This window comes from Nelumbo lutea, chromosome 1 (genome assembly GCF_056320005.1).
Source record: "Nelumbo lutea isolate HS-2025 chromosome 1, American lotus-T2T, whole genome shotgun sequence".
Classification (NCBI taxonomy): domain Eukaryota; kingdom Viridiplantae; phylum Streptophyta; class Magnoliopsida; order Proteales; family Nelumbonaceae; genus Nelumbo; species Nelumbo lutea.
In genome coordinates, this window is record NC_142684.1 from 206,289,187 (window position 1) to 206,315,048 (window position 25,862).

General features: G+C 41.1%; 1 protein-coding gene across 1 annotated transcript; it reads left to right on the forward strand.

Annotated features, from left to right (window-relative positions):
- The first annotated feature begins 18,326 nt into the window (after positions 1–18,326).
- On the forward strand, positions 18,327–23,840 carry LOC148880573 (Tetratricopeptide repeat (TPR)-like superfamily protein). Its single transcript, XM_088962531.1, has 2 exons — positions 18,327–18,758; positions 22,238–23,840. The coding sequence occupies exons 1-2, from the start codon at positions 18,390–18,392 to the stop codon at positions 23,411–23,413; spliced, it is 1,545 nt and encodes a 514-aa protein (XP_088818657.1). The 5' UTR covers positions 18,327–18,389; the 3' UTR covers positions 23,414–23,840.
- Positions 23,841–25,862: the final 2,022 nt, after the last annotated feature.

Sequence of the window (25,862 nt, forward strand, 5' to 3'; positions counted from 1 at the left end):
TCAAAAGCTAATACACCGAAAAAGTACAAAAATCTCAAAACGGTCAATTTTTAGGAAGCTTCAAATTGTGTTTTTCCTATTCATCTTCGTGTGGAAAGACACAGCTTAACCAAACGGACTTCAAGTTGCTCATATCTTCATGCAAAAGCTCAATGCATCATTTAACTGTCAGAACTACTAGAAGATCTTTCCAAAAAAAAATTCGAGACGATCCTCTAATTTTTTAAGCTAAAACTTAAAGTCATATAACACATATTTATTAAAAAATATACATGAAAATTCCTTAAGCCCATAGGATCAAGATGGGTCTAATGTTCATTATGTTGGGTGGAAAATGGTTCAATAATTCCAATTCACAAAGTCAAATCGGGACAGAATTGAGGCAAAACCGTCCTGAATCTGATACATTGATACTTAATTGATAGGGTCATATGCTCATACTAAGACTTGGCAAAAAGTTGACCCAACCCGAAAAAATAGGGTTAGGGTCTCATATTTAACTACCTGAATTTGAGAATGACCCAACCTGATCCAACCCAGAAAAAACTGGGTTGGGTTAGGTTGAGTCATGGGTCAACCCATTAATCCTATTGTTAGGTCTAATTGGGAATATTTATGCATTGTTAGAAGTATTTTCTCTTTAATTTTTACTATTTAGTCTTTACTCTTTATTGTTGACTCTTTGAATTGTTAAATGTTCAAGTTTTTTCATTTTATATTTGGAATTTTAAGGTTAATTCCTCTAATTTTGGCATTTTTCATGTATTTATTCTTTATTTTTTAAATATTAATTATTTTTTTGGGATGACCCGAATTGACCCATGGGTCCACCCTAACCCAAACATTTAGGGTTAGGATCTAGCATTTGGCAACCCAACCCGAAATCCGAAATCAACCCAAAATGTCTTGACCCAACCCAATCCCAACCCACCCAACCCAATTGCCAAGTCTACTGATACTGATCTTTTTTTTTTCTTCTTTTTATCATTATATTATTTTTCTTTTTTTGGCATGGGGTTACGCAACCAGGGGTAGCCCATCCTCTATCCCCTTACCCCCAACTTTGATGGCAGTAATATTTGATCCCACGTCTCTATTAATAGTCAGAGATCCTACCAATTGACCCATTATATTAATCAATATTCATTGTTTTAAGGGTCTGTTTGATTCACAATCAACAAAATCCATCATCTAAATCAGAATCAGATGAAATGGATCAATTTTCATTCCCAAGGGAGGGAATGACCTTCCCTCAAATGGGGGAATGTCATTCCATCAGCAATGGGAATGGGACCAATTCCACCCAACCAAATAGTTGGAATCTCTGATTGCATACCTCTATTCCCATGAACAAAATGAACCCTAAGTACAAATTTACATTGAAAATTGATGTAAACTCAGTCACAGTTTTACATCGATTTTATCGATGTAATTAATTGATGTAAACTCACTCAGAGTTTTACATCGATTTTATCGATGTAATTTTTTACACGCTTTAACTATACCTATTTCACTTTAATGATTCACTATATTTAAATCGATCAATTCATTTTTCAATCAATGTACTCTTACATCCTAAGAACTTTACACCAAAAATAAACACAGTCTAAGTACATTTTGTTAATCGAGAAAATACACTTTGTAAAAGATGAACAAATGAAAAGAAAGAAGACTTTAATGTACTTTAATGTCATTAGTTGAGATCTGGATTTAACATACAGCCAAAATTAGTGAGGAACTGTAGTTGAACCCACTTATTTAATAAGCATTTTTCAATTATTGAATTATATATAATTTTTCAAAATGTTACTAATGCTCAGTTTGGAAGGAGTATAAATACAAATATGTATGATGCAAATACATATAAAATAATATAAAATACAAGGTTTTATACTCTATAAATTTGTAGGCTTGGTTTGGAAAGAATACAAATACAAATATATAAAAACTAATATAAAAAGACAAGGTTTTTCACTCTATATATTTGTATCAGGGTGATCAACTTACATAATTGAATCTGGTTCAGATTTTATAATTTACATATGATTAATGGAATGTGATTTAACCCATCTATTCCAACTAATAAATTCAATATTTTATATTCTATAAATTTATCATATTCATAAGTTAAAAGTTTGCCCCAATGATAAAAGCTATTGAATATTAAACATTAAATGGACAATAAAAATGGATGATATATTAAACATAAGACCTACATTATATACAAATGAAAAAAATTGCCACACTTTTGAGTGTCATCAAAATCCAAACTCCATGTTGGAAGGTACTTGTATATTTAATCCCAATGTTTGAAATAATCACAGTGTTTTCAAACCTCTGTTGACTCAGACAGTTGGACCGCTCAACTTGGGAACTGATGTGGCGTAATTCGGCTATTCCCAGCTGAAAATGATCTGGTTGCCAGCAACGACGAGAACTGGGTAACCTGCAAAAGATGAGGCAGATATCCCGGGGTGGATTACCCGACAAGGACACTCCAATGGCTAAGTTAGCACACAGTAACAGTAGTAGAGAGATTGAAGATGATAATAGTGAGTTTGAGAGTTAGAGAGCAAAGATTACGCATAAAAAACATACCTTCGCCCCTGGGGGTGAAGTCTTTATATACTGGAGTCCTCGTGGGTCAATGGAGCGGTTCCTGGATCCTCGCTGTGATGGGATCCACTTGCGTGTTAGGTGGGTAAAATGCCACCAACCGGTAAGGTTGCCCGCTCCCGTCTGAATCGGGGAGTGGGTGAGCTAATATAGCCATTACAAGATACATCCCATAAGACGTGGAACATGGTGGTGAGATCCTTGGGATTGCCATGCGGTGGTCAGCCTGAATGCGAGGCGAGATGCCTGTAAGGTACCGGGCTGCCTGGTGGCGAGCTTCCTAAGCTCGTGCTCTTTAGGTCTGACCAGATATGAATGTCGAAGTGCCCTTGGACCGAGGTGGTCTTGGTGTGATCTTGCACCAAGGTATACTCGTACTGAGGTAGTCTTGACCGAGGTGGTTCATCTGTACGGGTTCGATCTGTAGTGAACTTGGTTCTGTTATCCTAGTCGTGATCTGGTATTGAGACGATCTTAGTTCAGGATATCCTTAGTTTGGGGTATCAGGGTACCCGAGGTCGCTTTGTAGAAAACTGATCATGCTGAGTTGTCACTTGTGTCAAGTCACGTCCATGTTCCGATCTGATCATGTTGAGTTGTCACTTATGTCGAGTCACGTCCATGTGTCTCCCTGTTACGAGATCGAGCCAAATTTCCCTTCATCAATTGCCCCCCACTCCCCAAGCTAGGGGTCTTGACCTGGTGTGGGGAGTTCACGATGTGACAAGTGGATTTGGCTCAAATTGTAGGCTGCTCTGCCAAATAGGTCACGTGCGGTTCACGCGCGGACGTCATGCGATCTATAGATTCTGCGGACGTTAAGAAATGCGCTAAACTATTTTCGACCTCGAGGGTCGTGTAGCCGGTTTTCTTAGGAGCCATTAGATTGCTTTGATCTCAACTATTGCTTTTTCGGTGCAGTGGCTATAAATAGGGAGACCCAAGACTCATTTTCTTTGCCACAAGCTTACCAGCCTTCGATTTGAGGTCGCGCTTAGCTTCTTTAGCTCGGGTTTTCTAGTTGCTGCTTTTTCCTAGTTCAGTCGTCCTCCCTTGGTGAGTCTTCCTTAGCTTCTTCCTTTAACTTTTGGTTCAGTTCCTTTTTCATTTTTTTTTTAGTTCATCTCGTCAATGTCTTCCTTTAGTTTTGATAGTCTTTTAGATGAGGCCAAGGGGAGTATCTCGGCCCAGGTCGGTAGCCGAGATGAGGCTACTTCAGGTCCAGGGTTAGTCCATGGCTTCCCTGAGGGGCAGTCACCCTAGGAGGCGCGAGAGGCCTCGGGTAACCTGGCCTCCACTTTTCATCCAGTTTGGGTGCCGGACCACTTTGGCCCCTCAACAATGACTTTGGACAGGCTTCGGGCTTTGGTACACCAGTACAACCTCTTGGACGAACTCTCTTATAGTCTCCCTATAGATAACTTCCCTTGGGAACACGATCATAATGAGATCGTGATTTTTGAAGAGCAGCTCGTGGTTGGTCTTTGTTGCCTTTACACCCCTTTATCATAGAGGTCCTGAAGTTTTCCAATTTTACCATAGACCAATTACACCCGAACTCCATCCGAAATGTAGTAGGGACCATCTCTCTTTTTAACGAGTACAGTCTACCCCTTGACCTCGATATTTTTTCTTCTATCTTGTCGATCAAGAAGAACTCTTCTTATGTCCTTCCTGAGCATAGGCGGACCTACTACCTGTCTCCTCACCCGGGCTATAAGCTTTTGCACGAAATGCCCAATAGGATCCCGGCCTGGAAACAGAGTTATTTTATGGTCCGTAATCCCGCGGGGTGGTCTTTTCCTACCTATTGGAGGGCTGCCATTCAGGATTCTAATGTTAGGCTGGACCTGAAAATAAGGGAGACGCTCCAGTCTTGGACGGAACTCAGCTTCGACTCTAAGGACTACCTTGCCGAAAACAAGCTCGTGCAGGCCGGCTTGAGTCCTAGTAGGTCGCCTTTGTTTTTCTTTTTAAGGTTCTGATTAGTTCGTGGCTAACCTTTTGTTCTTGCAGCCTTCATGTCGGAGGTCAATGCCAGGAATCTTTTCAGCAACATGCAGAGGGGGAAGAAGAGGATGGGAAAGAAGCCTCACCGAGAGGTCAGCCCTTCAACCCTTGCCCCGCCCGAGGTCCACATTGCGGAGCCGATCTCCGCCAAGCTCCCCCAAGAGGAGGTCCACCCTCACCCTCCCGTGGTGGATCTTGAGGAAGAAGAGGGAAGTGCTCGGAAGGAGGAACTAGAGAGCACCCCAGCGCCTGAGCCGAAAGTTTCTCGGCCTCCCGAGCCGACGAGATCTTCTAGACCTTGACACGAGCCTCCGAAGAGGAGTATCCTGTCTAGCCAGTTCGGGATTCGCAAGAGTGAGGAGGCCATCTTCTCTGAGGAGGTCGCGGATTGTGCCGAAATGCCTACGGCTCGGCTTGGGGCTCGGGCTGCCAGTTACTGCATGGTGGTAGGTGCTTTTACCTTATACTTTTGTTTCTTTGTGAACTTTTCAAAATGTTCTTACTTCAATTTTTCCTTGCCAGGTGAACTCCTCCATTCACGCGCTGATGTGTCAATCGCAAATTCGCTTCAGGCAGTTTTAGGAAGCCAAAGAGGAGGCACAGAAACTATATCGCGGACTCAATAAAGCTTGTGGAGAGGTGCTCCGAGCCAAGAAGGGAGCTCAAGGTCAGAAGGAGCTTATTTTGTCTTTAATTGGGGAAAAGGAGAAACAGTAGGAGCATATCTCTGCGTTGACTGAGGAGAAGGAGAAGCAGTAGGAGCAGATCTCTGTGTTGACTGAGGAGAACTCGGCGCTGATCGAGGAGAGAACGAGGCTTCGACGAGAAGTTCAAGATCTCAAGAGCGAACTCGGATCTTCGAGACCGCTGTGGATGAGGCGCGAGGCCAAGCTATGGAGCACTTCAAGCAGTCTTCGGAGTTTCACGATCTCTAAGTGGAGTACGGTTCGAGCTCCTACCAGTCGGGCTTTAAATCGTGCAAGTATGTGATGAGATAGAAGTTCCTCGACCTCGACCTCAAAGCCATCTCCGCATCTAAACTTACTCTCGAGGATGCAGAGGCAGCAAATGTAGAGCCCAACTCGTCAGAGGAAGTGAGTGATGACGAGGTCTAGGAGGAGTGCCCCTCGAGCCAGGAGAACGCGGAAGATCGTATGGAGACCGACCCAGCTGACGAATCTTAACCGTGATCTTTGAGCTTTTTTCTCTTTTCTTGTATTGAATGTACACCACGAAACCGTCGAGCTCGGGTTAGAACAAAATCTATGTACCTTCATCTTTTTGTGAATGAAATACCAATCTTTTGAGCAATCCTTCGTGTAAAAGATATTCTAAGTATAAATAACTTCTGATCTAGGCAACTGATGTGCAGATTACCCAAATTGTCAAGATACCGAGCTTGACAATAAGTAAGGATAATCGTAATAGAAAAATTTCCAAGTGTTTGTTACCCCAAACTGTCAGTGCATGGGCTACTTATTTGGATGTCGGTTGTCCCTTATGGGTCCGACCTGCTCTTATGTGCTGGGCTAGATATCGTAGGGCTTATGCTCGAGCTGTCTATGTCAGCGAGGCAACTAGGTTTCACGTGGTGCCTACGTCCTTGCCAGTTCGGTATTTTAGCCCTTAGGCTCTGGGAGCGACTTATAGTCCACTCTCCTGGACTTTGCCCACGCCAAAGAGGCGACTGGGTCTTATGCAGTATTGTGGCCCTTAGGCTTTGGGGAGCGACTCGTAGTCCACTCTTGAACTTTGCCCATGCCGAAGAGGCGAATGGGTTTTATGCAATGTTGTGGCCCTTAGGCTTTGGGAGCGACTCATAATCCACTCCTGAACTTTGCCCATGCTGAAGAGGTGAATGGGTCTTGTGCAATGTTGTGTCCCTTAGGCTTTGGGAGCAATTCATAGTCCACTCCTAAACTTTGCCCATGCCGAAGAGGCGACTGGGCTTATGAAGTGTCGAGCTGCCTGTGAGGTGTCAAGCTGACCAGGTGTCGAACTACCTGTGAGGTGCTGGGTTGACCAAGCGTCGGGCTACTTGTAAGGTGTCAAGCTGACCAGGTGCCGAACTGGATTGATGAGTTTCAATGCTCTTTAGAGACCTACAAGGAACTAAATGTCAGAGGACCCAAGGTGGCTAACCCGGTGAGGCCACTCCAATGCTTAAGTCAGTACTCTCATAGTAGACTGCGAGCTAAAAATCACAGTCTGAGAGCTAGAACTTGCTTACTTGCTTCTGGGGTTGTCTTTGCAGTTCACTCTTCAGTCTGGCAATCACAGGTAGTATCGCCTTAGATTGCTGATGTTCCAAGCTCGAGGTACTTGCTTTTCTTCTAGGGTTTCGAGCTCATACATACCTTCCCCAAGTACCTACTTTACTCGGTAGGGACTTTCCCAATTCGGTCTGAGCTTACCTACACCGGGCTCAGGTACCATAACTTTCCAGAGGACCAGGTCCCTAACACGGAAGTGCCACTTCCTAACCTGAGCATTATAATACCGAGCTACTCTTTGCTGGTAGGTTGCGGTCTAGATATATGCGAGGTCCCGTACTTCTTCCACCAGGTCGAGGTTGGTACGAAGTTCATCACTGTTTTCTTCGTTGTCGTATGCTTCCTGGCGTAACGTATATACCTCGATCTCGGATGAGATTACCACTTCTATGCCATAGGTGAGGTTGAAGGGGGTTTCACCTGTGGTGGTCTTGACGGTGATTCGGTAAGCCCATAGTACACTGGGCAGCTCGTCAACCCATAGCCCCTTAGCTCGGGCTAAGCGAGCTTTCAGTCCGCAGAGTATGGCTCTATTCGTGACTTCTGTCTGCCCATTCGCCTGAGGGTGTGCTACCAAAGTGAAGTTCCATTGTATCCCCATCTCAACACACCAGTTCTGGAACTTGATGTCTTCAAACTACTTGCCATTGTCAGAAATGAGCACTCGAGGCAGTCCGAAGCAACATACTATGCTCTTCCAAAAGAAGTTTTGTACAGTTCGAGCTGTGATTGTTGCTAGGGGTTCCGCCTCTACCCACTTCGTAAAGTAATCCACTGCTACCACTATGAATTTCCTCTATCTTGTCGTTGGCGGGAATGGTCCAAGAATGTTGATTCCCCACTGTACGAAGGGCCATGGGCTGGTGAGGTACTTCAGGTCGACAACAGGTTGGTGATGAAGGTTGGCGTGCCTCTGGCATTTATCACATTTCTTGACGAGCTCGAGTGCATCTGTCCATCACACAGGCCTTCATGAGTGTCATGGAGAACAAGGTCAGCCTCCAAAGATCGCAAGCAGCGCAAGTAGGGAAGCATTTGATTTTCGGTACAGCCATCCATTTATCATGACGTACTTGGCTGTCTTTCTTTCTACCCTTCTGGCCGCGTTGCAATCTGCAAGTTGGGTCTCGTGAAGTAGGTAACTCGCGAGTGGGTCATCAAGCTCGGCTCAGTTTGTGCAACAGGAGCGACCTCTTCTCCCCCCCCCCCCACCCGAGAATGCTGGGCCAAGGTAGGTTCTCTATGTACACGGTTCTCATGGTGTTGTTGCTCATGCTGGCTAACCAGGACAGGGCATCGACCTTAGCGTTCTCGAACCTTGGAATCTATCTGATGAAGTATGACTGGAAGCTGTGTAAAACTTCCCGAACCTTAGCTAAATAAGCATCATGGTGGGGTCGTGAGCTTCGTAATCGCCGGTGACCTGGTTGACCACGAGCTGGGAATCACTGCAGATGATGATGTGTTTTGCTCGTACCTCATTTGCAGGTGTGAGCTGGCTAGTAGTGCTTCATACTCTCCTTCGTTATTGGATGTCACGAACTCGAACCGAAGTGCATACTCCAGTTTCACCCCCTTGGCCCGTGCAGAATAGCATCAGCTCCGCTTCCTTGTTGATTGGATGAGCCGTTTACATGGAGGATCTAGTGCTCCTCGTCCCAAGTAGGCCTTGCTCTAACCGGGGCCGGTGCTGCACTAGTCGAAGCCTCTTCTTTGTGTTCGAGCTCAATCAGTTCGGGGACTGCGGTGCTGAAGGTGCATTCTGCCACGAAGTCGGCCAAGGCTTGGGCCTTAATCGCCATTCGAGGCCAGTACCAAAGGTCATACTCATTGAGTTCGATAGCCTACTTCGTCAGTCTGCCAGATACCTCGGTCTTGAGTAAGACTTGCCTCAGATGTCTGTTCGTGAGGACCACGACTGTGTGAGCTTGGAAATACAGGCGAAGCTTCCAAGTTGTTGTGACCAATGCGTACGCCAACTTCTCGATCCCTGGGTACCTGGTTTTGGCATCCTGCAAAACTTTACTCACATAGTAGAAAGGTCATTGGACCCGATCTACTTCTTTTATTAGTATCGAGTTGACCACCTCATCGCTCGCAGAGGGGTACAGCTGTAAAACATCACCTTCCTCAGGTCGGGTTAGAACTGGGATACTAACTAGGTATTTCTTTAGCTCGTCGAAGGCAAGCTGACACTCTTCAGTCCATTCAAAGTCTTTACTTTTCTTAATTGCCTTGAAAAAAGGCAGGCAGCGATCTGCTAACTTGGACATGAAGCGGCTTAGGGCAGCCATGCGGCCATTCAGCCTTTGAACCTCTTTCAACTTGCAAGGCAGCTTCATATCTATGATAGACTTGATCTTTTAGGGGTTTGCTTCGATGCCACGTCGGTTAACTATGTAACCCAGAAATTTACCCGAGGTGACACCAAAGACGCACTTGTTAGGGCTCAACTTCATACTATACTTGCGCAAAATTTCAAAAATACATTGCAAGTCACTTATTAAATAGTTTGAAAACTGGGTTTTGACGACCATGTCGTCTACATAGCATTCAACCTTATTGCTAATAAATGGCTCAAGCAGTTTGTTGACAAGTCTCTAAAAGGTCGCCCCGGCATTTTTTAGCCCGAAGGGCATGACCTTGTAACAATACAATCCTAGCTCGGTTATGAATGATGTTTTTTCCTCGTCGGCGGGGTCCATTTTGATCTTGTTATAGCCTGAGTATGCATCCAGAAAACTCAGCAACTCGTGTCCTGAGGTCGTGTCCACTAGACGGTCGATCTTAGGGAGTGGGAAACAATCCCTCGGGCAAGCTCGATTCAAGTCGGTGTAATCAACGCATATGCGCCATTTACCGTTGGCCTTTTTTACCAAAATGGGTTTAGCCACCCAACTCAAGTAATGGACCTCCCTGATGAAATCAGCTGCAAGGAGTTTCCCAACCTCCTCATCGACTATCCTCTAGCGCTCAGGGGCGAGGTTGCATTTTTTCTGTCTAACAACCCTGACAAAAGGATCAGTGTTCAACTTGTGAGTTATTATCTTAGCATCTATACCAAGCATCTCTATCGTGGACCATGCGAATACATCTAAATTTTTAAGTAAAAAACTTACCAGCCGAGAGCGGAGAGGCTCCTCGATCGTTGCTCCGATCTGGAGGGTTCTGGCCGGTTCTTCCATTGAGGTCGGGATGTGGATCGTCCCTTCGGTTGGCGTAGCTTACTCATCGAAATACTCCACAGGTCGCTCTAGCTCGAGGTCGTCTGCCAGCTTGGAATTCCCTTTGAGAGTGGCAACATAGCACTTGCGGGATTCAAGCTTGTCGCCTCGCACTGTCCCAACTCCAAAGTCCGTAGGGAACTTCATAGCCAAGTAGTAGGTGGACACCACTGTGCGAAGCGCGTGGGTGATAGGCTGACCTATAATGGCATTGTACAGGGAGGGAGTTGCAACCCCCAAGAAGGTGTGCTCGAACCTCGTGATGCTAGGCCAGGTGCCGATCTCCACAGGTACTGAGATTCTCCCTAAGGGCCTGACTTCCTCTTCGCTAAAGACTACCAGTGGAGTGCTCGTTGGCTTGAGGTTGCTTCTTGGAGCTGGAGCTTGTCGAACGCGTCTTTGAACAGGATGTCTACTGAACTACCGGAGTCGACCAGGATACGCTTCACCTCAAAGTCGTTAACCCTCATCTTTATCACCAGGGCATCGTCATGGGGATACTGGACTCCTCGTGCATCTTCTTTCGTGAAGAACATCGGGTCTTTGGGCCTACGTCGCTTCGGCGGGTTCTGCTCTTCGTGTTCCAGTTTGCAAACTAAAGACTTTGCTGCGGCCGAGGTGCATCCCGCGACTACGGATCCGCTAGTGATCGTGTTGATCATCCCGCGGATTGGTCTCTCCTCGGGCAGCTATCTCTACGGTTGCTCGTTGCGCTGTTTGTTGGGCTCGGGAGCATCTCTCATTTGCTCCCCCTACCGATCTGCCTGGTTTTTATTATTTTTTTGTACAAAATTTTTCAAGTACCCGCGACGGATGAGCTCTTCAATCCCGTCGTGGAGTTTTTTACAATCTTCGGTACTATGACCGTGATCTCTATGAAAATGACAAAATACATTTTTATTTCTAGTGGTCGGATCCCCCCTCAACTGGGGCGGCCACTTCACAAAAGAGGCATCCTTGATCGCCATGAGGATTTCCCCTCGCTTCGCGTTGAGATGAGTGTAACTCGCTCTTTCAACTAGAGGAGCTCGGGGATGAAAGTCTGACATGTTCCCTCCCCTGGTTGGGGACTTGCTTTTCTTCCTCTTGCCACCGTTGTTCGAGCTATGGTCTTCTCTCTTTCTTTTCTCTGTCGGGGTTTCAATCCTTTGGTTCATCTCCTCCTCGGTCCCGATGAACTTATCGGCGAGCTTAAGGAATTCTGTGATGTCTTTGGGTTTGTTTGCCACCACATGCCATTTGAATTCCCTATGGGTGATCCTCTTCTTTGCTGTCGTGAGCCTCACGGCGGGGTCTAAGTCTAGGATTAGTAAACAAGTATCGTTGAAGCGTTTGATATAGCTTCGAATCGACTCTCCTTCCCTCTGGACTATACTGAGAAGGCTTTCTTGTGACCTCGGACACTTCTTACTGGTAATGAAGTGCGAGGTGAACAATTGCACGAGTTGCACCCAACTTTTAACTGTCCCAGGAGCAAGGTTTCTGTACCAAGTGCGAGCTACCCCTTTGAAGGTCGTGGAGAAAGCAATGCACATGCAAGCCTCGTCAACCCCAGTGAGGTGCATCTGGGACTGGAAAGAATCTATGTGATTATTGGGGTCGAAAGACCCATCATACTTATCCAGAGGGGACCTTGAAGTTCATCAGCATCGGGGAGGCCAGGAGCTCGAAGGATAGTGGAGAGGGCACAGAGAGGAGGGGAGCAGTTTTTGTGATTCCCGAGCTTACCTCCACCCTACCTTTAGGCTACTCAGGTCGGCTAGTTCCCGCGAGCTAGCTTGGGTCTACTGCTCGAGGTGCCTTAGCTCGTCTCCTTTGCTGCTGCATGATTGGCTCTACGGCAGTGCTGCTGACCTCTGCGCTGCCCGACGGTGTCTTGGCCAAGAGCGATTCAGACTGCTGGCTACTGCGGACGGAAAGGGCCTATCTGGAGACCTCGACTAGGACCTCGAACCGGTTTCCTACAAGAGTACCTTTAGGTTGCAAGGGCCGAGGTGAAATAGTTCTAGTGGGTTGAGTATCTCTCAACCTGCTTACTTGCTGGGAGACGGGAGGAACTTGTCTTTCCCTCTTGTTGCGAGACGAGACCTAGGAGGTCTCTCCCCGGTGAGGACGACTGCTTTAGTGGCGAGGCTTGCTCAGGGTGATCGGACACTGAGGTGGGGTTGGTTGTTGGTTCTGCTACAACGGTGGGAACTGCAGCTAGTACACGTGGTGCAGAACCTGCTGTTGGTATTGTCGGAACTAGTGGACCTGCTGCATTTGGGCTTGGATAGCCCGCACACAATATACCAGGTCGCTTAGTTGGTTCTGTCCGACTCTAGGGGGAACCATAAAGGGTTCAACGAAAGTCGCACCCACTACAGGGGGAAGTGGGGCGTTCACAGGCATAGTTGGTTGAGGTACAGTAGGTGCTGGGATCCCACCCGCAGGGAGTGGTACAGTGAACTGGCCTATGCAAACAGTCGGGAACTGAGGTTTCCCCCTGGAGACGTTCACTTCGCTGTGTTGTCCGACGTTGCTGGAGGAAGCCATGGGTTTTGATTTTGAGCTTGAGGTTTTTTGAAATGGAGATAAAAGGCTTTTAGTAACGATTTCCCACAGATGGCGCCAAATGATATGGCGTAATCTGGCTGCTCCCTGCTAGAGACGATCTGGCTGATCTGGCTGCCAGCAACGACGAGAACTAGGTAACCTGCAAGAGAGGAGTCAAAGATTCTGGGGTGGCTTACCTAGCGAGGACACTCCGATGGCTAAATTAGCACACAGTAACAATAGTAGAGAGCTTGAAGATGATAATAGTGAGTTTGAGAGCTAGAGAGCAAAGATTACGCATAAAAAGCATACCTTCGCCCCTGGGGGGTGAAGTCTTTATATACTGGAGTCCTTGTGGGTCAATGGAGCAATTACTGGATCCTCGCTGTGATGGGATCCGCTTGCGTGTTAGGTGGGTAAAATGCCACCAACCGGTAAGGTTGCCCACTCCCGTCTGAACCTGGGAGTGGGTGACTAATATAGCCGTTACAAGATATGATCCCGTAAGACGCGGAACACGGTGGTGAGATCCTCGGGATTGCCACGCGGTGGTCAACCTGAATAGGAGGCGAGCTGCTTGTAAGGTACTGGGCTGCCTAGTGGTGAGCTAACTGGGGCGAGCTTCCTGATCTCATGCTCTTTAGGTCCGACTTGATATGAATGCCGAAGTGCCCTTGGACCAAGGTGGTTCTGGTGTGATCTTGCGCCGAGGTATACTCATCCCAAGGTAGTCTTGACCGAGGTGTTTCATCTATACGGGTTCGATTTGTAGTGAACTTGGTTTTGCTACCCTAGTCATGATCTGGTACTAAGACGATCTTAGTTCGGGGTATTAGGGTACCCGAGGTCGCTTTGTAGCGAACTGATCATGCTGAATTGTCACTTGTGTCAAGTCACGTCCACATGCCGATCTGATCATGTTGAGTTGTCACTTATGTCGAGTCACGTCCACATGTCTTCTTGTGACGAGGTCGGGCCAAATTTCCCTTCATCAGGAACAATTCAAACAACAGGTTTCGTTTTATTCTCAACTTGGTCCTGTATGGTTAATTATTTTTATTTTTTCAGTTGAAATAGGTTGCCCATTCAAACCAGACGATCAAACTATCAATCTGGAAACCGGTGGCCAAAACAGTTTCGATTCCAGGTCATTTTTTAAAACCTTGGTTAATCCAAACTGATTATAGAGATTAAAGAATACAGAGTACTACGGTATATGCGAACTGTGAAGCATCAGATCCCCGTTTGGGGGAAACATCTATTTGACGTGTAAATGAGCTCATCAAACAAGTCATCTTGATGTTTAGGTTGAAACGCATATGTGGCACTGATGTAGTCCCTTAAACAGAAATGCAACACTCTGATATTACATCCCTTAATATGTGGCTGGATCAAATTAAATTTCACCAATTGTGGTTGTGTTTGGTACCATTGCAGTTTCTCTATGGAACGTTTTGGGATTGATCAATAGAAATTGATGAGAAATATGAATTGTCATGCCAAGAGAGTCACTCCAACTCAAAAATGATTGTGAGGACCAATCATTGATGTTTATAGTTAAATCATCAAATTTGGTAGGTGTTTGGCACCAAAGCATTTCACTGGGTGTTTAAAGTGATTTGGCTTCTTATTATAATATGTTTATAATGGAAAACTGTATGACATCTCGGAAAAGAAGTCAGTTTTTTCAAATTTCAATGTGTCATGTCACCTTAGTGATTCAAGATCATCAAGGTGATTCAAGAATTGTCAATTTAACGATTCAAGAAACCACCTCCTTTCCCGAATCTCGGAGATAATCATTGCAAATACATTTTTTAAGCAAATTACCAAAATGTGATTTTCTTATGATTCTGTTTATTTGCTGATGTGGTGTGAATGACACATTAGCAAAACCGGAACGCTTGTGAAATGCTCTAGTGCCAAACACTAACTTGATGTTTCAAGTAACAGCATCAATTTGTGTTGATCAATCCAAAACGTTTCTAATTATGTGACAAGATAACTCATATTTTAACACTAATTTCTATTGAAGCACAAACGTTTCATGAAGAAACATCAATGATACCAAACACAACTTACATTACTAGACATGAACCAAGACCCATGAGGTAGGTAGGATTTGCAAGGGAATCAAATTGAACTTGGTAGGGGGATATACCCAAATCAGATTTTCAAACAAAAAAAAGAAAAGAATTTCATCATCATCATCCATTCCTTGTCCTATCTATATGGGTCTACTACATGAATCATGTTTTGCCAATTCTTTCTATTTAAAAGTCATATAGACCAAAAAAGAATTTGAGATATCTAAATTTGAATCAATTATATATTTGGATATCCAACTTTGTTAAAATATTAGTAAATTTATACAAAATTAGCAAAATTTTATAAAATTAATTATAAAACAAAATTATATAGGAATGGCAATTTCTACCCTATTCGATGGGTACTCACCCCGACGGGGCAGATTTTTTTGCTTGAATGATGATTTTGGGATTCTAGAACACATATGAGTATGGATAGGGTAGGGTGTTAGGCTAAACCCGACCTCCCCAACCCACATTGTTGGAAAGCATATAAACTTTATTATTATATGTTAAATTCAATAATACTTTGAATTTTATGTGAAAGATAATTGATAGTTTGTGTTTTTTACATGTCTTAATCAAATGATTAGAAGTTTTATTGTTTGTTTGTATTATTTTACTTCTTTATTGCTTAGAAATAACTAGAAATAATAGGCAATAGATGTAGGTTCTAAACAAAATCCACCCCTCTCTTGAATGCGGGGAGGGTAAACCCTCCTTTAACTTTCATGGTTGTCATCCCTAAAAATGTATATCATAAATGAAAATAAATTTATTCAAATCTAATGTCAAAATCCGATCCAATTAGTAAATATATCATATTCAGACAATTCAATTTGATTATTGATAAATTGATTTCCCAACTTGAAAACATATCGGGTTCAAATTGGAATCAAATTCAATCCAATTCAATTGAGGTATCCAGGTGGTAGAGAGTTCGGAAATGCTCTTCATAGAACATGTCTCACAAACCTCACAGCACATTTCAGTCGTACATCTGCAACATCTTCATAATTGGAATTGGGATCTGCTCCTTATAGAGTGTTCCTCACACCGACCTCATGGCCACAACCCACCATATCTATACTACTTTTAAAAAGTATGAATAGCCTCAATAATATTTCTATAATTTTTTTAGGACAAAATTTACCCCTCCATATTTAAATATATTGATAAAAAAGAGGGCAAATAGGGTAATTGGTTATTGATATTAAATGACTTGAAATTAGGTAATTTTAGGATATTCAATGCATTCAACTCCCTTTCATTAAATCCAACATTTAAGGTATTAACTTGCATTCACCTTCATTGAATCATATATTTAGGGCATTTTTGTTTCTTATCATCATTAAATTCTATTAATTAAATCCATATATAATAAATTAATAATTCAATAACACAAAAACTTATACTTTTAAAATATACCATGGAAAAAGTGTTTTCATCTAGGTGGTCATAAGAAATTAAATCATTTTCAATCAAATGGGACAATCCATGTTGTCACAATTAAATAATAAAATGCAATATATATATATATATAAATTAAAAAATGGAAAAAAATTTAACATCATATATTTGGCATATTAAACAAGAATAAGTATGGTAAATAAGAAATGATTTTATTAATGGTGGAAATGGAATGTAAATTTTAAAACTATCTTCCTATTTCACTTGTTAAATCTCTTGCCTAAGGTATATTCTCTCATCAAATTCTATATTTAAGATATATTTTTCTTATCATTAAATTCTACTAATTAAATCCATAACATTAATTTTAATAATATAAAAATAAATATTTTAAAAAATGGATTTAAAAACAAAACCATTTTCTTCCCTCCTAGTGGTGGTTAAGCAATTCTACCATATGGGGTCAAATGGGTTAATAAATGATATTAATTAAATAATAAATTAAATTAAATATATAATACAAATAAAAATAAAAAGAATTCGGCATATCTCTAATATTGTATATTCATTATATACTAAACAAAAACAAGTATGAAATGTAAGAAGTATTCTTATTAATGTTGAAAATGGAATGTCAAATTTAAAATCAACCTAGAAATGAAATGACACCATAGTCAAATAATAAAAATTTTTAAAATAAAAAATACAAAGTATCACAAAAATTAAAAAAAAATAAAGAAACATTTTGGCACATATCTAATGTTATATATTTATAAAAAATGAACTATATCTAATATTATACATTCATTATATTGAACAAAAATAAGTATTATTCATAAAAAATAATTTTACCAATGATAGAAATGTAATACAAAATTTAGTGTCAACATAGAAATCAAACTATTTTTCTTTTTAGGTGGTGAGTTAGTGGTTTTGATCAAATGGATTAGTCGATGATATGATAGCTAAATAGTAAATCTTTAAAAAATAAAAAAGTACGAGTAATCAAAATAATATATAAAAAATTATATACTAATTATGTCAAACAAAAATTAAGTATGATAAGTATAAATTATTTATATAATGTATAGATGAAACATATTACTTAAAATTAATCTAAAAGCAAAGCTATTTTCTTATTTATATAGTGGGTCAATGGTCCAACTTTTCAAATAAACTCATAATGTCATAATTGATTAATTAATATTTAAAAAAGATTGAACACAAAAAATGAAAAAGTGTAGAATTTTGTCGAAAACATTTGTAATCATTTCTAATGTTCTATATTCATCATATTAAATAAATATAATTATTAAAATAAAAATAATTTTTATTTATCTTATAAATGAAATACAATAATTTTAATAATAATAATAACAAATTTATAATTTAAAATTCTCACATATGATGCACGTGCATATTTACAACAAGCACTTAAGTTTAGTTTTAATCATATTGTTACTTTTGTTAATTTTCAATTTCTATCTTAACTATGATATATCTAAAATTCAAATAATTAATATGAAGAAAAAATTCTCACATACAACACACGTGCTTAATTACTAGTATTGAGAAAACCTCTCATGAATAATTACATACGAGTACAAGAGATGTTCCCGATGTGTGGCTAATACATGATGTAAGATCGATGTGAGGAGCAGATCCAGACTCTCCTTAATTGTAAATATTTATTGACAGGAGGATGTTCGTGTTGTGAGGTCGGTGTGAGGTGCGCTCCGTGAGAGAATATCCGAACTTGGGTTCATCCAATGATCCAAATTCCAATCCGCATGAAATTTCACACACTTGATGGGTTACACACGAACGTGTGTCTCCTATACCCAGTGTTTTCGAATCGTCATTGACCCGAACGGTCAGACCGTTTGGCCCGGGAACCATCCAGGCAACCGGTTCCGTTTTTGTATAAACTCGGAATTTGGTCAAAAACCGTTGAAAAACTCAACAAAATGTTGACCCGGGCAGTTGAACCGTTGAACCATCGACCCGTTCAACGGTTTTTAACCATTTTTTTATTTTTTAAAATTTCATGTCAGAACGAACCGTCCGTTCGAACCGGACGGTCGGACCGTTGACCCGGAAACCGGTGACAAAAACGGTTCCGTTTCCGGGTCGTTCTCTCACTTCCCCCAAAAGGTCCAAAACCCTTTCTTCTTCTCAAGTCCAAACTCCCCACCTCGATATCCATTCTATCCAGACAAGAGAGGAGAAGGAAAATGATTTACACCGCGCTTCAAGCTCCATCTCCTCTGCAACATCTCCCTCTCTCATCTACTTCCCATTATTCGCCTGTTATTCTAGGGGTTCGTCGCTCAATTGTTATTAGAACGGACCCAAATCCGAAGAACTCCATTTCCTGTTCAATTTCTCAGGTTCATAACTACGGCACTGTAGACTACGAGCGAAAGCCTGTGCTGAAATGGAACTCGATTTATCGGAGAATCTCGTTGATGGAGAACCCCGATTTGGGTTCTTCGACTGTTTTGGACCAGTGGGAGAAGGAGGGAAGGAAGCTTTCGAAATGGGTGCTTTCCCGGGTTGTCAAGGAACTCAGGAAATTTCGTCGATATAAGTTCGCTCTCGAGGTAATTATAGTTCCTACTCTTGTTTTACTCTTTGTTTCTCTGGAATTCATGGTCTGGGCTTCGGTAGTAGAACTTACCAGCTGATTTTAGTGTTTAGAGTTGTGTAGTTTTAGTAACTTTAGTTCTATTGAATGGACTTGCTAGAAGTGGGGTGTCAGAGTGGCGTTGCTAATGGTGTTGGAATATTCTCGGTTTTAGCTTACTTTGGGTTCTGCTGGTTACTGGTTACCATCTGGGTCCTAATTTCAATGCTTTCTTTTCCGTGTTTTCTCCGAGATTAGAGATAGTTTATCTTGAAATAAGTTTCATGTAACAAGTAATATTACAATAATTGGTTTTTACTGTAAGAAGTCTGGTAGTTGCTGTTTTGGTTTTTCTTGAAGTGGTTGTCATTGTTCGTGTAGTTTGAGTGCTTCAAGTTTAGTCTGGTGGTTACTCTTCTGTGTATTACCGTTCAATTTGGAAAACTCAAAAAAGTAAGGCTACTTACGAATATCCATGTAATGTTTTTATCATTTATTAGCAAGGTATTCGGTCCTTAATGTTGTAAAATAATAGGCCCAGGCTCTCATTATCTCAAATGGTTGGTGTATTGCATCATTTATCTTCAAGTAAAAAGACTAATGGACGAGCCCGAAGCATAAGAACCTGTCTCAATTTGAGAGAAAATAATCGTCACGGTCAACAAGGTTAGGCAAAAGTTTATGATCCTTTTTTTTTATAGGTAATCTATAATCTTTTTATTCATTAGAAATTTAGAATAAAAGCTCCCTTTTCTTCTGATGATTTGACCAGTTGCAATCTATGGCATATGATACCATGACCATTATTATGAAATAATTCATCTCTTAGTTCTAGCTTCTTAAAGAGGAGTTTCTTTCCCCTTGGGGTATTTCCTATACTCAATCTATTTTTGGAACACCAGATGAATTTTTACAATCTGCAACTAAATGCTCAAAGAAGTTAGTGCAAATCAGAGAGGAGATTTGCCTTATGTGTAACAGTGGAGTGCCATTTTTTATCTCCAAAAAAATTAGATGTAGCTTTACTCAACGCGGAGAGGATGGGGAACAGCTAACTCCGGTGGACCGGAACTCACCTAATGTGATTAAACTACCAGGGTTTCTAGCATACTTATAATAACTAGTGTTTTAGCCTTCCAGTATATGAGAAAGAGGCAACAAAAGAGCACTTGTTCAACAACTTCTCCAAGGATAAAATGATCATCTCACCAAGTTGCTTTCAGGTTTAACATTTTGACTTCAAGAGAAGTTGTCTTTGAGTTGTCATTATAAAGATTGTGATTTTACAGCATTTGGTCTACTGTGGTTCATGAAAGAAGTATGTTGATTGTTTATGCCATACCATTTCTAATTTTAGTCATTAATCAGAGTTTATCTCATGTTTGGCAGTTCTTTCTGTCATTTCTAATGTGGAGAAACCAGAAATTACTCCACCTGTTTATCGCATTATCTAAAACATGCATATAATGGCGCAAACAGTGATTCTGAGATCAATGTTTAGGTAGTAATTGCTTAGGAAGTTAAGTTTTGATTTTATGGCTGTAATGTGAAGCAATGCCAATTCTTATTTGTGTAACAGGTGAGGGTGTTGTTCTTTCCTATGGTGATTGACAGTTGAAGTAACAGATTTTAGTTTCAAGGAATTGCCAGAAGGATTTCATCCAACACAAGAAGAAAATTCATTGTATTGTGCTTTTTCTTGGGGGGGGGGGGCTCTTATCAGGGAAAGAAGAAGAAGACATAACAAGTTACCAATACCAATGGAGGAGAAGATGGATGTCTAAAATCTTCTAGTGTATTTAATAAATATGAAGTAAATATTCTTCTCATGAAGAGTAGACCAATGTTCCAAAAATCATAATCATATCCTTTATCATAAAGAATATTGAAGTGAATCAAATCATGAATCAGAGAGAGAGAGAGAAAGAGGTCTTCTACTTAAAAGGAAAACCAATTAATAAAATCAAAAGAAACAAAGAAATGACAAAGTAGAGAACTAGATCTTAATTAAATTTATTTGAATCACATTATTTGTATAAATCGTAAGATTATGAATTGGATCTTAGTATTCAAACAATATCATAAGATTTTTGTTGGAAAAGATTCAGATACATGTCCGACCATCAAAAATGGTTCTTATCAGACTGTTATATCCAACTGCCACAATATTTGGACAGTCAGAAATGGTGAGCATGTTTTCCATAGGTTAAGAATGCAAGTTAGGCTGGGTTAGGTCGGGTTGAAAGTTGTTGGACCCCCAATCCTAACTCTAACTCAACCTAATGGTTGGGATCAGTTTGGCCTAATTTCTTCACTTCTTTTTGCTTTTAAAAGAAAAATGTTCTGACTTCTCAGACTTACGATTAGCCAATTAAGGTTGATTAGCTTTAACATTGATACATACATGGGGACAAGGTTACAATGCTTTAAGAGTACTATATCAATGTTCAACTAAAAAAATCTTTATGTTTAAACTTAAAATTGTTGATACATAAGCAAGCGTATCGGCCTGTGTCGGTACTTTTTTTTAGGTTTTATTTATTTATTTTCCAAAACCAGTTCAGAGGGGTCGGTTTGAGGCCCAGCTACCCTCTGAACCAGTGTCTGGTCCGATACAACCCCTGGAGGGGTGTATCGGGAAGCCATCGGCACGATATGTATCGGCCCGTATACGTATCAATACTTTGAACCTTGCATACAAGTATACATATACACACACATAGATGTATGGATGGATGGGTGCATGCATAGTTGTATAATATTTATTTATACAAATACAAAGACATGTTGGGTTTGGGATGGGTCGGATTGCTCAAGGCCTCAACCCTGGCCAACCCATTCCATTTCCATATCTGGGCATTATAGGTGGCTATACATACATCTAGTTTCATGAAATAGTTGGGTGGTCTATAGTCCAAAATTTTCACCGACCAGTCACTTAAGTTGCTTCTTTTGGAGGGTCAATAAAATATGGGATTGCTTTTTATGTTCCATTAAATGGGTAATTCAGATTGCCCAATGTATTTATGTCCCATTAATTGGATAATTAACGTGTCAGAGATAAGTGTGCATGGAGACCAGTTGGGTGTCGTAAAAATGTTTGGTCCCACTAGTTAACTACACCCCAACCCTCTAAGCGTTGTATCTTTCTTAGTTTAGGATCATGAGAGAAAAACAACCCAAAATTTTATTGAAAAAGATAAAAGAGGAAATTTGAACTGGGAATCAGGAAATGGAAGGTCTAGAAGAATGCTTACCTGTTTTTGATTGTTTTCTAATTTGTGCCATTCATTTTGTAGGTTTTATGATCCCTAGTGTTGTAGGAGATGCTCATGTTCAGGACCATGCTAATTGACACTCCTTTTAATTTTCTTTAAAGAAAATAATGCCTCGTGTTGTGTTTGAAGGTTCAACAATTCTTTTATCATCTTTACTGAACTTCTGAAAATCTTGCAGGTGTACGAGTGGATGACCAACCAAGGAGATAGGTTTAGAGTAGCCTCCAGTGATGCTGCAATTCAATTAGATCTTATCTCTAAAGTGCATGGAATTTCAACTGCTGAAGATTACTTCTCAAGACTACCAGAGACATTAAAGGATAGGCGCACATATGGGGCTCTTCTTAATGCATATGCCCAGTCGAAAATGAGAGAAAAGGCAGAGAATGTGATAGAGGAGATGAGAAAGAAAGGGTATGCCAATCATCCACTTCCTTATAATGTGACGATGACTCTGTACATGAACCTCAATGAATATGAGAAGGCCAATTCACTGATTGCTGAAATGATGGAGAAGAAAATACCTTTGGATATATATTCCTATAATATATGGTTATCATCTTGTGGAGCCATGGGGTCCATGGAGAAGATGGAACAAGTGTTTGAACAGATGAGTTTGGACGGCACCATCAACCCTAACTGGACTACGTACAGCACAATGGCTACTATGTACATTAAGATGGGCCACTTTGAGAAGGCCAAAGATTGCTTGAAGAAGGTTGAGATCAGAATTACAGGTCGGGATCGGATGCCTTATCATTATCTCCTTAGCTTATATGGTGGCGTCGGCAGTAAGGAGGAGGTTTATCGGATATGGAATAAGTACAAATCAAACTTCCCCAGCATTCCAAATTTGGGCTACCATGCAATGATTGCATCTTTGGTCAGGTTAGGTGACATAAGTGGAGCAGAAATTATTTATGAGGAATGGCTTTCGGTTAGGTCAAACTATGATCCTAGAATTTGTAATCTTCTCATTGGGTGGTATGTTAGAGAAGGTTCATTGGAAAAGGCTGAGACTTTTCTCAGTCATGTGATTGAAGTGGGAGGGAAGCTAAACTCAAACACATGGGAAATCATTGCTGAAGGGCATATCAAGAAAAAACAAATTGTGGAGGCCTTGTCTTGTATGAAGAAAGCCTCAGTAGCTGAGGGAGCAAAGAACTGGCGACCAAAGCTCACAAATGTGTCTGCCTCCCTTTCTCTTTGTGAGGAAGAATCTGATATAGCAAGCAAGGATGCATTGATTGAAGTTTTGAGGCAAGTTGGATGCCTTGAAAATGCAACTTACAAGTCCCTCGTTAGCAGAAATGGTAGAAGAGGTGTTGATCTTAAACTATCATTGGAGAATTAATAGACTTGATGATGCTGATGCTGATGGAGCTGAAACGCTTCTCAATCAAATTGATTAAATCCTTTTTTACACTTCCCTTAATGCTGATGCATGGAGCCAAATCTAATGGGTTTCCTTTATTGGGCTAGTACCTTAGTAGTTTTTTTTTCCTCCTAGTTTGTCCTTACCTCCTTTAATTGGAGGCACATATGGGTCAGTGAAATTCTTACCCTGAAGTGTTACAGTGAGTTCTTCACCTTGTTAAGACAATTCAAGTTCCAAAGTAAACGGAGATCCACCATCTAAAGTTCAGGTATGTAATACTTAGGAGTTTATCCATTGTGAACCACATTGCATGTATATGTTGATGAGTTGAGCTGTATTTTGGGACAGTGGATGTTTCATTTTGGTAAACACGAGTCGCACCCTATCTGGTCCTAAATCCTAATCCTTAAGCTGTTCTATGATCTTTGAATGTTGTGGAACTGGGGTATTAGTTCGTTTAGTTTTACAGTTATTTTAAGGATACCAATTTCCAGGCATAAGTTTCAGGGGTACGCATGATGAAATCATATTCAAATGAACTTCATGTTTACCACCCTTCAGCAAAGTTGGCCTTTTCTGTGCACCATGGAGTATTGTCTCAAGATCTTTACCCCCCCCCCCCCCCCAAAAAAAAATAGTCCCAGGAGTCCGGATCTGAATGGCTCTCTCCATGGCCGTTGTCATGTTCACAAGTCTGTTTTATTGCCCTCGTTTTTGGAGGTGAACTTTGTGGGAGCACGGTGAATCACCTAGCTTAACCCCGCCAGTATGCTTCCCTGTGTCACAGTTCCATCATCTCTTTCTTAGGACCCGTGAGAGGGGGGAAAGTTGTCAATGGTATTTTGGTTCCCATTGACCAATATACCCATGTTTTTTTATTCTCAGGTGAATCAGGTAATCTGGACTCGTTTATGAGTTTGATCATTTTGCCAAAAGAATCCACATCTGCTCCCCACAGCATATCCCAACTGTGTATTGGAAACATCTCCCATTGACAACTTCAGGAGATGTTCCTAATACACGCTGAGATGTGCATGCAGGGCGCAGATGTGATCTCTTGCCACAAAAAGCTGAACCAAAGAATTTTCAACATGGCAAATTGTTGGGTCACAACATGGTCCGTCCTACAGTCTCCACTGGCCAACATCATCCCTATAAGTAAGATTAGCCACATCTCCACATGGTGAAAGAGAACAGGTTCTATAGAGAAGATCTCTGGTTGTTGTGATGGTTATCAGGTTAGTGTGGGTTAGAGTAGTTAGGATGCACGTGGTTATCAGGTTTGTGTATAGACCTGTTCATGGGCCGGGCTGGGTTTGCCTTTATATCAACAGAACATATTCAGGCCCGAGCTTGAGCCCGGCATAACCATCGGGCTTAGATCTTGAGCCCAAGCCTGGCCTTCATATAAAGCCTGAAGCCTGGCCAAGAAATTGAGAAAAAAAAATTGTATTCTTTATTTAACAATAAAACTGATTTATTTATATTAAATTGACTTCAAAAATGAAAAATACTAAAAGATCTCAGTATAACTCGAGAAAAGAGAAGATGAACCTGAGCCTGGCCCAAAAAGATCGGGTCTGATGTTTTGGGTCTGAGCCCAAGCCCATTGGCCTAAATTCCTATCCAAGCCTGACCAAGAATGGGCTGGGCTGGGCCATCGGGCTACCCGGCCCATGAACAGGTCTATTTGTACAGTTTGGGGAGGCTTGGCTTGAGTTGAGGTCAATCCTAACCCAATTTGATGTGTTAAAACCTCTACTCTACCTATAACTCATACCCAATCATTAACCCAAATTGTAACAATGTTTTACAATAAAACACCTTTGGCCATAACCTTATCACCTTACCCTCTCACCTATAAACATATATAAACAAATCAATACATTTATCATTCACAACGAAAAAGTATATACAATTACAGGGATTAAGATGTCAACCTTAACTGAAGCACCTTAAAAAAAAAACCTCAACTGAAGCCGACTTACAATCAGATCCATTACATTAATCCTCCATTAGATAGATAGCAACCCACTGGATTAACCATGTTTTAGTGCCTCAAGTTGAGAAAACTCTCAGCCTGTGCTGTCCGGGCTTTTCAATGTGGCACATTAGTTCATACAACCATGCTTTCAGTGTTATTACTGTTGTATGGAATTTTATGGATTAATGTGTCATATAGGGAAAGCCCTATGAAAGCACAGGCTTTTGAATTTAGACAGCCAAGTTTTTTCCGAGATCGGTGCTGGATACATTGTTGGTAATATAACATGGTCTTAACAAAAGACTATTTACGTTGTGTTTGGAACAGTTGTAAAACGTCATCAGTGTAAAAGTACAGTGATGACGTTTTACACTGAACCATGAATAAGTGATTATTGTATTTTTGATGAACCATGAAGAAGTGATTGTTGTATTTTTGAAA

Excerpts from the sequence above, each read along its gene's own strand:
- LOC148880573 (XM_088962531.1), top strand. The coding sequence starts at position 18,390 with ATGATTTACACCGCGCTTCAAGCTCCATCTCCTCTGCAACATCTCCCT. Across the intron at positions 18,759-22,237 it reads GATATAAGTTCGCTCTCGAG|GTGTACGAGTGGATGACCAA; the intron begins GTAATTATAGTT and ends AAAATCTTGCAG.